Source organism: Oenanthe melanoleuca, chromosome 1A, assembly GCF_029582105.1.
Source record: "Oenanthe melanoleuca isolate GR-GAL-2019-014 chromosome 1A, OMel1.0, whole genome shotgun sequence".
Taxonomy (NCBI): Eukaryota; Metazoa; Chordata; class Aves; order Passeriformes; family Muscicapidae; genus Oenanthe; species Oenanthe melanoleuca.
The window spans coordinates 66,238,052-66,252,824 of NC_079334.1; the positions used below are offsets into that span (position 1 = coordinate 66,238,052).

The following is a 14,773-nucleotide window of genomic DNA, read 5'->3' on the forward strand; positions in this document are numbered from 1 at the left end:
ATAGCCTAGAGATGACTGACTTCAGGTGTGTCAGGCTTTTGAGGGGAAAAAAATATGCATTCAATTTTGTTTTATTCCTGCATTTATGCACAAAAGGTGAGATTCCCAAAACAGGAGTTTGAACTGGGACCATAACTCAGTGTGCAGATCCTTTTCCTCCAGAAAAATGTATCCTTTCTGCTTTGTAAAGACAATTCAGCATGGAAGGGATCAATCTAAACCAGCTTCTGCAGGGTTCTGGTGGTGAAGTTTTGGCTGATGAAGCTATGAGAGGATCAGTGTCTTGTACATGAGCATGGGAGGTGTCCCTGCCCATGGCAGGGGGTTGGAAATTTAGGGGTCTTTGAGGTCCCTTCCAACCCAAACCATTCTGTGATTCCATGATTCTGTATCAAGGACTGGAAAAGAAACCTCAGTGATCAGTTCTGCTCATTATATAGAGAGACATTCCATCATTTCTGTGTATCAGGAGGAGGAATGCAGGTGACACCAGCTTGAAGTCACACCACTGGATGGACACGGCACTGGGATGGGGACCAGAGGAGAGCTGGGAGTAATTTTTGCCTTTTCCTCTAGTCCCCTGAGAAGCTTGTCCATCAGTCCTGCTGCTGCAGAGGCACTGTAGAGTTACTGACCCCTTTTTGTGAGCCTGGAGCTCTGCTGGCAAAAATCCACAGCCCCAGCTGGTGATGAAGTGGCTTTGCAGTGTTTGCTAATGGTGCTTATAGAAATGAGAGCAGGGAGTATGAGTATGGGCTTAGGGAACCAAGAGGAGAAATGAGGAATCTAAAAAGGAAGCTGCTTTCTTTCCAAAACCCTCACAGTAATACTCTCCTTCCTCTTTTTGAGTGCTTTCTGAGCTGTTTGATTTTTTAAAAAAAATATTTAAACTTTTACTTTGCTCTCTACCACCCCTTATTTATTCTCACTTTGTCTCCTCTTCTAGGAAAACCTCTTTTTTGTGATGGAATACCTCAATGGAGGAGACCTCATGTTCCATATCCAGAGCTGCCACAAGTTCGACCTTCCCAGAGCAACGTAAGATATTTCTCATTGCCTGTGGGCTGCACACGAGGCAGGAGCAAAATGGGCACTTCATTTCATTCCCAGCCCTGCTACTGCCCTGTAGAGGAAATCCTGGGCAGATTGTTTGACTTCTCTTCACCTTGCCCAGCTGCAAAGTGGGGATGATGCTTGTGCTGGAATCTGAGTCTCCAAACTCAACAAAACCACACAGTCCATCCTCCCAGCTCAGTGAAGGGCTTGGAGTCATTTCCCACCCTCTTTCCCCTCCCACATCCACACTCCATCCACTCAGATATGACCTTGCTTCTTTACAAAACTCTGTAGCCAAGCTGCAGGATCTGCTTAAGCTGAGGTTGCCAGCCCAGTGGTCAGAGGTGAAGCTGTTGTTTGTTAAAAGTAATGGGATCTTCCTTTTTTTCCTCTTAAAGTTCAAGGGGTTGGGGTGAAAACCTATCAAAAGCACAAAAGGTAAATTTAAACAAAAAATTAATATACCAGCAGAGAATTAAAAATGTATTTAGCTTTGATTAAAGTAAATAGAGGAATTAGAATAAATGAAAGGTGCTTTTGATCCTTCTGCAAGCACAAGGTATTTTGAAAGTCAATATTGAAACCACTATAGGAATTACTTTTATTTAATAATTTAATAATAAAAACCCCATGCTGTTATTTAAATCAGTGTTTGATGATTTTTTTTCAAATGCATTTGAATGTCCAGAATTAAATGCCAGTACATTGAAGACTGAGAGAGCAGAGCTGTGCCACACTGGAGGGGGATATGATCCTCTGGTTTCATTCCCTTCTGGGACAGCACTTTCATTCTTTGCACTGATGCTGCCTCTTTGCAGCAGGATGTGTTGGTGTCCTTTGGGTAAAAATGTGCTGAGAACAATGACTTCAAGCTAAAAAAACTCCAGAGAAAGGCCACCAAACTGCTGGATTGCCCATACTATAGATAGGCTTTCAGAATCAGAAAAAAAATTCATCACTGAAGGTGTGGTCAGTCATTGGAAGAGGTTGTCCAGGGAAGTGGTGGAATCACTGTCCCTGTAAGTGTTCAGGAAATGTGGATGTGGCATTTGGGGACGTGGCTTTTAGTGATGGTTTTGGCAGTGCTGGGTTAATGGTTGGACTTGATGTTAGAGGGATTTTCCAGCCTGAATAATTCCAGAATTCCAGGGTTCTTTGAAAAGCAGTTCATAAATCTGGGCAGGGAAGAGGGCAGTCTGACAAGCCAGGGAGTTTGTCTGTGCTCCCCATCCCAGATTCCCACCTGTTTTTGGGAATCTCACATCACCCATCAGTAAAACACAGTCACCCCAAGCCTTATGGAGACACTCCAAACCTTCTGGGAGCCTAAGGAAATTTTTGCTCTTGTGGAGACAAGGTTTCCATCCTTTTGGGTCTAGTTGTAAAAACTTTGGGAAGCTCCTGTTCTAACCTGTGCCTTCTGTCATTCAGGTTTTATGCTGCTGAAATCATTTGTGGGCTCCAGTTCCTCCATTCCAAGGGCATAATATACAGGTAATTTTACTCTTTAGTGTAATTAATATACCAAATGCTTTTCTGCTTTTCCCAGCAAGCACCAATGGCAACAGAGAGGCTGTTTCTTGGCTGTAATTATTGGCATTGCATTTCTCTGCAGATTTCCCTTTTACAGACTTTGGGTGTTTTATGTTGAAGAGAGAGTGTAGAAAAGGCAGTTTTGGTCCTTCTTTTAGAATCCAGTCCTATTTCAGTTAACATTAAAACAAACCCTTGGATGAATTTGCACAGAGTCATTCACACAGCACCCAGCACAGGCACCTTATTTAAGATTTCAACATATCAAGGTATATTAAGATCAAGTCAGACACAAGAAATTCGGTACATCTGCTGTGCTGGTTACCTTGGGACAGTGGTGACAAGCTCAACTCAAGTAACAAAAGCAGAGAGACAGTGATATATCTTAATTTTGGATTAATTTTGTGCACAATGGGGAGATGGGATTCATCTCACCAGCATGAATCTGTCATGTAGTAAGCAGAGAGCAGAGGGCATTTTTAGGTTCATCAAGCCTGTGTTAAAATGTGTATGGGAAGTGCCTAGTTCTACCAGAAATTAGGCCACAGTCTGATTTCCCATGGCCAAAAGGAGGAACTGAATTTCTGGGGAGCTCTGGTTAAGCTCAACTTCACAGCAAAATTCAGTTACTACACTGCAGCCTTCTTTAAAAGCAGAGAACAAATAACTTGTCACAAATAAATGGGAAAGCTCCCTACAGCAATGATGTTTGCTGAACCCAAAGAGAGCTTATTTCAGTGTTTGTCACATAGTGTGAACATTAGAGCAAATGCTGGAAGTGGGTGACTTGCTCAGAATCCATTCTCCCTTTAAAACACGAGCTTTGATTCTTATTAGTACTCGTGTGGGAGCCATTTTTAGTCTTTATTGACTGATGATGGTGATTGCATAAGCATGAGATCAATATCAGTGGCATTAAGCTAAGATGATCTCTGGGGCCTCAGCAACTTTTCTGGCTCTAATTATTATTCTCCATGAGCAAAGGAAAAAAAATTTTGAAGTGCCCAAATCACTTGGCCATGTCTTAATTTTAGTCAATCTTCTCAGAAAATCTGATTAAAATATATGCAGGACATGATGGCTTTATGGCAGGACTGCTAATGCTGACATTTTATTTATAATTCACATTTTTACTTGGAATCACTGCACCAGTGCTGGGTTGGGGTTTGGGACCCATTTCCTCCTGAAAGGAGAGGGGTGCTTAGAGTCTGGAGCCTTGGGAATTGAGGGAAAATTGGGATATCAGGGCACTGGGGAGCATGTGAATAGGAAGACATATCTCATTTCCAGGAGTTGGTGATATTGTTTGGGTATCAGGCATTGAGAGAAAAGGTTTAACCAATCCTACATTCTTTTCCCTTTTTCACTGAAGACAATGAGAGTGAGGTCAGCTGAGAACACAGACTCATCAGTATCTCTGTCAGAGCAAAGCAAGCACTTAGGAAAGTGAACAGAAATAACTTTTGAAACTACATCTCTTGCAATGTCATAAGAATAATGAATCCAGCTGTTCTGTCTCATGCACCCACGTTTGGAAACATTGGCTTAAATTTTAACGAATGAGCCGAGGCATTTTTTGGCAGAAACTCCAGTCCCTGGAGCCAGTGAGTTTGAGACTCATCAAAATAATGAAAGTGAATTGTAGGTGATGTTTTTTTTTTTTTGTTTTGCTTCGATCTACTGGATGAATAAAAGCAGTGCTGGCAGCCTTAGATTGATCTCAATGTTGTAGCTAAAATAAGCCATTCCAGCTGGAAATTGCGACAACATGAGTGTCTGCCACTTGGAAGGCAAATGTCTCGGTTTGCTCTGTATTTCCCTTTGATTGATGACTCCCATTTTGTCTTGGGCCCTATTCTTGCAGCAGTGAGCAATTGCCCCATGACAACAATTTAGAGTGTAAACATCACAATGTCCCCCACCCTGAGGATGACCTGGCCCAAGCAAGACAAGGAGTTTTGCACAAAGGGAGGCTGAAGAATCATCTTCCCTGCAATTGCAAGCCATCATCCCAGGAGCATCAAGCATTAGAAATAACCTTCTTTGAGAAACATTTCTAAAGAAATTCCCCACACTGTAAAGCAGTTGTCAGCAGGAGGGTGTCTGTGCAATAGCCCCATTTGTCCTGATTTGAAGGACAGTCTGCTAAGAAAGGGAGAAGCTTCTCTTGAAATGTAAAATGCAACTCCCCTCCTCCAAATTATTATAATTTTGAAATTAAGGGGCTCTCAGGCAAAGAGATGGGAATTAGGAATAACAGTTCTTTACTAGGAACATTAAAATAGAAATGCAGTATTACAAAGAACAATCCCAACCCCTGCCAGAGTCAGAATCCAAGCTGACACCCGTCAGTCAGTCAGGGTGTTGGCACAGTCCCATTCAATGGTGGCTGCATCCTCCTGCAGGGGCAGATGTGGTTCAGCTGGAGCAGTGCTCCTGGAGAAGGTGCAGTTTCCTCTGAAGGTGCAGGGATGATGTGCAAAGGTCTGGTTTTCCTCTGGAATGCAGTGGAAAGAAGGTTCCTTGGTGTCCAAAATGTCAGTTTTTATCTGGGTAGGAAAGGCTTGGCTCCTCCCCTGGCTGGAGCATCTCCCAGTGGGATGATGGAATTTTATCAGTCATGCCCTGGGACTCACTGGCCATGAACAGGAGATATCTCCTGGAGGGAGGATGGGCTGTGGGAAAGATAAAGATGACACTGCCCCACCTGGGTGGGGCATAGATGGTGATAGAATTCTCACCCCTGGTCACATCCTGCATTGCAACTCAAGACACATGGTTAGACCTCCTGCATGAGATGTGGAAAATCACAGAATCAAAGATTCACAGAGTGGTTTGGGCTGGAAGGAGCCTTGAAGATCACCTGGTTCCAGCCCCCTCACCATGGGCAGGGATGCCATGACTGGATTAGGCCAAAATATGTGTATGCTGTGAACTAGTGTGAAAAACAGCAGTTACACCCTCAGCTGTGGGTACAAGCAAATGTGTCTTTGGGAGCTTTGGGAGCCCTGAGAAGGAGCAGTGATTGATTGCACAAACCAGGCAGTGCAGGAATGTGTGTGCTCATAGACCAGGTGACCCAAATTCTACCCACATCCTCAGTTAAGTGCAGCATCCGTGATCCAAACATTTTACCTGGGTTGTTGTCTCAAATAAAAACAAAATCTTTAGGTAAGATTTTTTCTTCTCTTCTTTACAAGGTTTTCTCTCCTTTCAGAGTTTTCCTTCCCACTTGAGGTCCTCTTTATTCTCCACCAGTGGTCATGATTCATCAGCTTGTTTCCTTTTATTTCCTTCTCTGTTAATTTCTGTTTTCTTCCTCTCTCTGGACTCTTTGCTTCCTGAAGAGCTCAGAGCCTGAAAACTCATCCAACAGCCTGGCAGCTGAGTGTGAAAGGCTTTGTAAATCCTGGGGTTCAGATGGTGCAGCCCAGCAGTGGTGGGGGCTCTGCTGATGTCTGACCCTCTGCAGGGCACAAAGCCCTTCTTAGCTTCTCTCTTCTGCCTCCTTGAAGGAAACAGCTTTTAGAAGATGGCTTGGGTGATGTGATCCCTGAACTGTTCAAGGGCTGGATGTGGCTTGGAGCAGCCTGGTCTAGTGGGAGGTGTCCTTGCCCATGGCAGGGAATTGGAACTGGGTGATTTTTAGGGTCCCTTCCAAGTCAAACCATTCTGTGATTCCATGATTCTGTGTCTTCTCCAGCAGATAAATCAGTGCTGGGACAAGTGAAATGCAGAAGAGGGATGCTGAAGCCCAAGAGAGCAGCTCCTCATTTATCCCTCAGCCTTCCTTTGTATTTCCAGCATGTGGGCACTACACAGAGGCAGAGACCAAGTGTAACAAGTGTAACCTGCTAAAATAACTTGTGTGTTTTATGTTGTGAAGAACAGGGTTTTCTTCTCCTCCTCCACAGAGACTTGAAGCTGGACAATGTCCTCCTGGACAACGAGGGGCACATCAAGATTGCTGATTTTGGGATGTGCAAGGAGAACATGTTTGGGGATGCAAAGACCAGCACTTTCTGTGGGACTCCTGACTATATTGCCCCTGAGGTAGGTGTGGGGCACAGGGGGTCAGCAAGGGCTGTGGGACAGGAATTGTGAGGTTATTGCCTCTGGAACTCTTGGCTCCAACTTTGTTGGGTTATCTTAAATAAACAAGCAGCTAAAAGTTGCTAAAAAGGTTATTTGTTACAAAGCACATTTTATTACAAAGTACATTAGTTTCAAAAGGCAAAAGCAATGGCAAAAGCAGTAGCAAAAGTAAAAGTAAATGGCAAGAGGCAGTGGCAATAAGCAGATGGCTAAAAGCAAGAAGCAAGTGGCAAAAGCACAAACTCTCCCCAATACAAACTCTTATACAGGATTTTTCCAACAAGCTAAGACACAAACTCAGACCACCACTCCTTAACCTATTAGAATTCCAGTTTCTTATCACACCAGGTTACATATAGACTATGCATACCACCTATCTTGTTCTATCTGAAAAATGTAAGCAATATTCTATAGCTCCATTATGTCTAAATACTGTTTACAACTGTGGGCCTGGAGCTCCTACTGAAAACATCAGTATGTTTGCAACCTTCACTAGAGCTTGCACTTCAACTTTGTTATTTGAAACCTTTCACTTACCGAAAGCATTAGAACTCACTCGAAAACTTACTGACTTACTTTTACTTAAACATCTGCTTTATGTGTGAGTGGCTTAATATACTTCAATGCATCCACAGACTCTAATTCAAATTCAATTCCTGCACTCTGATTTCTCTCTGAAGAATTCAGAAAGACCCCTGACTCACTGACTCCAACAAGGAATCACATCTTCAGACACGACTGTTGTGCAGTGGTGGAGTTTGCAAAGAGAAACAACCTGGTCTGGAGCAGTTCCAGGCCAGAAACTGGATTTTAGCCTGGCTCAGTCTGTGTTGCTGTTTGGCATTGCTTGTTTTTGTGGCTAATTCCTGTTTTGGTGCAAGTGGAACTCGGCTTAAACCAAGAAAGAGAATGCTCAATGGAAATTCTTTTTGGGCAGAAGGAACTCCAAGAGGTCCTGCAATTGAGGGACAGACACTGACTGGGCCCTTTCCCTTATTTCTTTCAATTTTTAACCAGACAGAAACTAATTTTTCCCCCCTAGAAAATTTAGGTGTTTTGAGCTATATCCCTCCAGAAAAGAAAAAGTTTCCTTAGCCTGATGACTTCACACAATGATAGATCTTAGTTTGGAGAGGCTTTGACTAATTAGGTGACCAAAGAAAATATTTTTTAGCTCAGAGAAAAACCTACAAGTCATCCATGCATCATGTCTGACATGGGTCTGAAATGCATTTATTTACCTTTCAAGATTCCATTTTGTAATTTTAGTGTTTTTATGATGGATATTGGTACTTTCCAAAGAGCTGTCAAAGCCTTTAGGGTTTTTTCCTCTCTACTATAATTCATTGGTCCTTCACTGTGCACAAGGGCTCAATTCTGGCTGAGGTTACACCACTGCTGGCTCAAGGGTCTCTTCAAATCAATTGGATTTCTATTGCCTAAGAATGGGTGTAAGTGTGCTCTGCAATCAAGCTGCAATTGTCTTTTATTCCACTTCAGTTTGCTTTTATTTAAGAAAAAAAAAAAAAGCTGTTTTTTGCTTCTAAAAAAAAAAATAGCCAAATGTTGATCCATTATCTGTGATTTTATTTTGTAGAAAAGAGAAAAACTGAAATAGCTCAGAGTTTTATTTCTGCACCATGTTTATTTTAGGGATTCAACGAGTGCATATAAAACATTTTACCTCTAAATTGAAAGCATTTCTAGAGTTGATGGATCATCTCCTGACACAGGCAGGAGCACTGGACTCTGTCAGTATTTTACTGCAGCTGCTGCCACTGTAATTTGGCCACAGCCATGCAAATAAGAGGGGTTTGGGTCAGTAGACAAGGAATTTTTTTTTTCATTTCAAAAAAATAGCTGACAAAAAAAAAAAAAAAAAAAAAAAAAAAAAAAAAAAAAAAAAAAGAGATTAAAAAAATTAAATTGCTAAGTTTATTTTTTGCCTAGAGAATTTCAAACATAATGAACTTTTTTCTTTCTGATTGTCATAAAACACTTCCATTTTAATTTCAAGATATTTTAGACTTTAAAAGATAGAGCCTTATAAAAATAATTTCTCTTTTCAGAAGGAAGGGTTGGGATGATTTTGTTCATAAGTGATCCAGAAAAAAATATATTAAGGGGTCTTGCTGATTTTTTTTTTTTTTTGGCTCTGAGTGGAACTCTTGTCTTTATTACATCATATATTCAAATCTCTTTTTTGTCCTTTTGTCATCTCCTCTTCTGGAGACAGATGTAGTATAGAGCATCCCATTGCAAGCCAGATGTGGGCTCAAGAGTAAAGATTGTGCCTCAAAATAAAATTTTCCCCTCTACTCCTCTAAAATTCTGGTAAGAATCCTACACACCACAGTCATCATGTGAACCTGTAGATATCTGCAATGTAAAAATCTGTATATGAGCAAGTTTTTGAGGCTCTTTGAGAGCTAAAGGAGACAAACAGGAGAGACAGTCAAAAGGAGACAGACAAAATACCTAAATATTTTACAGATATTTAGGTAGATATTTATCTGGATGTTTAAAATTGGTTGAATTCCCTTCCTTGGCTTTAAAAGAAGCTAGTGATAACTGGCTCAGCTTTAGATACCTCCACAACAGATATCTAAAGGCAGGTGAGATTAATTTTGCTTCTCCAGAGAGGAAGTTTGAGAACTTGGTGATGGTCCTTTAGACCCTGGGGAGGTCATCACTCCAGCTGGATGTCACTTTATGGGTGACACTGAAAGGCACAAACCAAGGGACTGACTGAGGACTAATTCCCATTCCTCCATCTAAAACCCAGCTGGTCTCAAGAGGACAGATCAACAATCTCTTTCATGTTTTTCCTGGGGAAGATTTGCTGGGGTGGAGTCACACAGATTTAAGTGACTGTTAGTCCTAAGGTACCTTTATGCTGCCACATTTGCAATTCTAAAACTCAGCTAGTGTCACTGCAATCAATCCCAAAATGCTGATACCTGACCATTTATCCTCTTGGACTTCAAGCCTGATTTGAACCCTTGGAGAGCAGGCTAAAGATGACTTGTCTCATTTTGATGTTTGAGATCTCTCTGGTAGCCAAGGATTTGTTCAAGTAACTTAAGAGTTCCATGCAGCCATGCTGTCTGTAGTGCCAGGGATTATTTTGGCACCCAGGTGTGGCTGTGCCTCGTTGCTCCTGGAGTTGCAAGGCCATGATCTGTCCACCCTCCTGAAGCTGAAAAACTCGTGCCAGACATTTTACTTCTGCCTTGGTGGCTCCTCTTTCTGGGCAGATTCTGCTGGGGCAGAAGTACAACACCTCAGTGGACTGGTGGTCCTTTGGTGTCCTCCTGTATGAGATGCTCATTGGCCAATCCCCTTTCCATGGGCAAGATGAAGAGGAGCTTTTCCAGTCCATCCGTATGGACAACCCCTTCTACCCTCGCTGGCTGGACAAGGATGCAAAGGACATTTTGGTGAAGGTAAGAATCACCACCCATCACATGAAAGTCTTTCTCTAGATCTTACTGTGGAAAGGCTTTGACTAATTAGGTGAACAAAGAAAATATATTTTAGCTCGGAGAAAAGCCTACAAGTCATCCATGCATCATGTCTTCAATTTGTTTATCTTCAGCACTTGTAGACAGGAACAGATTTAGTTTAGTCACTGTCTTTCCTGTGGGCATCAAAGCACATCTGTCCCCTGAGGAGATCTGTGTGTCTTCCTTCTCCTGATTTGTGATGGTGGCTCCTCTCAGACACCAGCAGAGATCAGTTTCTTCACAGAGCAGTCCCTAAGGTGCAAGACTTGTTAACCCCTGGAAAAAACACTTCAAACTAAGGGTTACACCAGACTTAGGTGTTGAGCATCTCTTTTTGGGGCACATGCTGCCATCTTTCTGCCCAAACAGCCTGTACTTCTGCCAGGATTGGAGGTAGTAACCATCTTTATACCATTCAGTAAACTTCCTGCTTTAGGAAAAAAAATCCCAACATTTTCTCCATTATGGCCCCTTCTCATTGCACTGACTCTGGATAATTACACATTCCACCCTGCTTTATGCCTGTATTATCATCAGGGAATTTAACCTATGGAATCAACATTCCAGCTTTTTGTGAGAGAGCCTGAGAGGAGGCTGGGAGCGAGAGGGAACATCCGCCAGCACGCCTTTTTCCGGGAAATCAACTGGGAAGCTTTGGAGGAGAGAAGGATGGAGCCTCCCTTCAAACCAAGAGTGGTAAGGATGGATTTTCTTTCAGTTCCACCCATCTCAGGTCTTCTAAACTGTGCATTTTTACTGGTTGTCAGACCTGAGCCTCACAATGCTGCTTTGTGGTGGCTGCAAGCCCAGGTCTGGCATGCCCACACCTGAGAAACCATAAATTATTCATTGCTTTATCAGTTACTGCAGCAGGGTAACACCTTCCCTTCATCACATCCCTGCAGCCCATTCTGAAGGGATTACCTTTCATTGCACTGCAGAAGGTAAAACAGTTCAGGAACTGAGCTGTTTAGCTAAATCAGAATAATTCTGATTATTAATAACAGTCTCATTAAATACTAAAGTCCTATTAATAACAATAATAGAACTTAATTTGACTTCATACTTTCATTTTACAGTCTTCCACAACTGTTATACAATTGGTGAGTTCAGTCTGCCATGTTGCAGAACTGTAACATCCCTGCCTGGCAGAATTCCTGGATCACAGCTCAGTGCCTCCTTTATAATATTTATATTTACTGGCTCCCAACTAAAGGCTGAGCTAAGCCCATAGAAAGCAGCCTGATAGGGCCAGTAAAATAGTAATAAAGATCTGACTATTAGTGGTTTGACATATTTTTTTTCCTTTTCTTGAAGAAATCACCGAGTGACTGTAGCAACTTCGACAAGGAATTCCTAAATGAAAAACCCAGACTGTCCTGTGCTGACAGAGCACTGATTAACAGCATGGACCAAAATATGTTCAGCAACTTCTCTTTTGTGAACCCTAAAATGGAGAAAATATTTTCCTGAGATCTGCCTCACTGAAGGAATTCCCTGTAATGATTTGAGTAGCACTTTGTCAGCTGAAGACTGTGCATGGTTATTTTTATCAAGAACCCTCCAGAAAGAAAGCACCTCAGTGAAAGTTTGTACCATGCCTGGAGGCTTCTGACTTATTCCAGTCCATAGCAGATGCCAGCCCACTCTGCATTGATGATAAAGTTTCTTTGTGGTATATTTTGGCCTCTCTTCTCTCTCTTCCCAATGTTCTTGAAGTTGAGAGCGTCTGAAAATGAGGAGGTGCCAAAACCTGTTCCCCACTACTTGTACACACAGGTTTCTCTGTAAGGAAAAACAGGTATATTTGAGCTTCTGGTGATGTCAGTGCCCATTTCTGCAACCCTGACCCAGACCCACCTTCTGAAGGAAGAGTGGCTTGCTCAAGGCCTGGGGGTGTCAGGGAAGACTCAGGTTGGATGCTTTGGTAACCTCCACTTGTACATGTGCAGAACTGGCAAAGTGTGCACAGTATTGAAGAGGAAATTTGCTCCCTACACTCTTTAAAAATGCTGCTCACAGGTGTCAGGACTCAATCTTTCTCCATGGGACAAAGAGATTTTTTTCAGGCGCCCAATCCACCATCTGCACATTTCAATGGATTGTTACCAAAGGAAGTGCCAAGATGGGTACAGAAAAGCAGAGGTTTGCACTTAGTGCCTGAGCAGGGAGGATGGGAAGTTGCAGAATGCTTTGAGATCCCTGTTCTAAAGCTTTAAGCATCTGCTCACACACCAGTCTCAGGGCAAGATCTCGATGGGGCTTTCTGACATTTTAACCAAAAACCACATGAGAAAAATGCCACGTTTCCTCAAACCATTGTTTAAGCATTGTAAAAGTGGCCTTCCAGTCACAGGACTGGGGTGTTTCACTTGAAAGGTACTAACTGGTGCTGCAAAGGCTGATTTAGTTTCTGTTTCTCTAAATGATGCCCCAGCTCTTTGGCACAGCTGCACACGATGGTCACAGGGCAGGAGGGAGTGGCCCTCACCTTCACCTTGTGACATTTTGCTGTGTGTTCTATCCCTTTGCAGTCTGTGGGAAGGTAGGTGGGTTTAAAAAAAAAAAGTCTTTTCTGTGATCCTTTCATCATGGGATCCTTTTAAATAAAGGTGCACTGTTTCCTGAGGTTGGAGATTTGTGAAACCAACCAGTTACTGCTTGTCACTGGGTTGAAATCAAGTCAGAGCCTAAAAAGAAGATTTTGTAACAATTTAGGCTTAGGCAGTCACTCAGTCTGGTGTTGGGATTAATTTGAAGAACATACATTAGGAGCTTTGTTGCATCAACCTCCAGTTGCATGGAGAAGAAAAGCTCTAGAAGGTGAGTTATCCCAAAATCAGGTTCCCTTCAGAGGTGCCTTCCTGGTTCTGCTGGTCCAGGCTGTCAGTTTGCACCTCCCAACAGGATGGATGCAGCCTTGCAGGCAGTGCTGGGATGTCACTGGCAGTGGCTGCAGGCACAGAATCCAGCAGGAACAGGGGCTGGAGAGCCTGAAGTCAGCAAGAAGAGCAGAACACCCTGAGAACAGTTTTAATCCAGTGATTCTGATGAAATCCTGGTTTGTGCTGTATGAAATGCAGGGGGGCATCTGCACTCTCAGTTTGTGGAGCTGGTCATCATGTTTAATTAGAACTGTTAACATGAATTTTTTAAATGCCAGTGGTGTTTGTACAGTTTAATAAAATGTTGTGAATAATTGGGAAATGGGCATTGAAGTGATTAAATAGGGACAAAGAACTGAGGTGCTTAGAAAAGCCATTAAAATGGCTCTCTGCTGTCTGGGGAACATTTCCCAGGGGAATTTCCACCTGTAAATACACAGCAGCAGCAAGTACTTGAACAACTGTACCTATTCCACAGGGCAATATCTAAACCAAGGATTTGGTGCTGTGCTAAGGTATCCAGGAGGAGAGTGAAATGTTCCTTTTTACTATCAGACATAGCTCTGAATGGGGTCTGGTATGCAGAGGAGTTGCAGAGGAGATGTGCAAAGGTCATTATTAAAAGAGGGTGACTTAGGACATCTTCCTTTGGTACCCAGCTGGGGCTGGGTCAGCCAAGTCCTGTGATGGCCTGAGAGTGACTCTGACAGAGGCTGGCCAGCCTGATCCAGACTAGAGATTGCATTTCTGAGTGTTTGAAGACTGGCAGTATCCCTGAAGGGCTGTTGGGGATGTTTCCTTGGCACAGCAGGTTGGTCTTAACACCAGTGCAGGGACAACCCAAGAGCACAGACTAAGGAAGGAGGTCCTGGTTCACCTCTTGTGGCTAAGTCACTGAAGAGAAACAGCTTTTAACACCTCTCTGATCAGAAGGAGGGCTCTCTGCACTCCATCTGTGGTCCCACAGAGCCACAAGTAGGCATGGTTTGTGAAGGAACTCGTTGAGTAACTGCTAGAGCAGGCACAGCACTAGGATTAGTGTCAAGCTTTTGATGCAAACCACAAGAAGAAGCACCTGCTGCTCTCTGCAAGGCATCTTCAGCCTGAAAACCCAATGAACCCACTGAGGCTGGGGGCAGGGAGATGGGAGGAGGTGAGTGTGAGCCACCACAAAGGTGCTGGCTGTGTGTCCCAGCTGTGCCTGTGAGGTGTGAAGAGTGACGTGGGAAGCAGCAAACGCTTTCCTGTGGTGACAGAGATGGAGAGATAAGAGCCAGGGAGGGCTGGAAGCCAAACACCCACGCTGAGATGAGCAGGAGCCAGGTACCCACAGAGATGCTCCTTTGCCTTAGCTCAACCTGGCACCCCCATGGCCCTTTCTCTCCCCTCCCCTATAAAATGTTGATGGGGCTTGTCAGGTTTGGTTATTGGATTGCTGAAGGCTCAATCCTGTTCTGGAGCCCTGTGGGATCACAGCACTAGTGGCACCAGCAAACATCAGGGTCTGAGCTCCGGCACCACCTGCTCCAACTCAAGTTTTGGGAGTCCCCAGCACCCAAGTGCTCCTTCCTCAGTCTTGATGGATGTATGGATTCCTACCAAATCAGGATGAGAGGGAGTCACCTGTAAATGGCAGCTCTGATTTCAGCACTCCTGCAAAGGCTTCCAGGAGGAGATGGGTTGGTCTTACAGCTCCTC

General features: G+C 43.4%; 1 protein-coding gene across 1 annotated transcript in view; it reads left to right on the plus strand.

The window, feature by feature from the left end:
- The window catches only part of PRKCQ (protein kinase C theta), a 51,914-nt gene extending 38,517 nt beyond the window's left edge, over positions 1-13,397 (plus strand). Inside the window, exons 14-19 of the mRNA XM_056481946.1 lie at positions 947-1,038; positions 2,488-2,550; positions 6,504-6,642; positions 9,942-10,130; positions 10,758-10,886; positions 11,508-13,397. Coding sequence (XP_056337921.1) covers positions 947-1,038; positions 2,488-2,550; positions 6,504-6,642; positions 9,942-10,130; positions 10,758-10,886; positions 11,508-11,663 — 768 coding nt within the window. The 3' untranslated portion in view covers positions 11,664-13,397. The remainder of the gene's footprint in view (positions 1-946; positions 1,039-2,487; positions 2,551-6,503; positions 6,643-9,941; positions 10,131-10,757; positions 10,887-11,507) is intronic.
- The last annotated feature ends 1,376 nt before the right edge of the window (positions 13,398-14,773 follow it).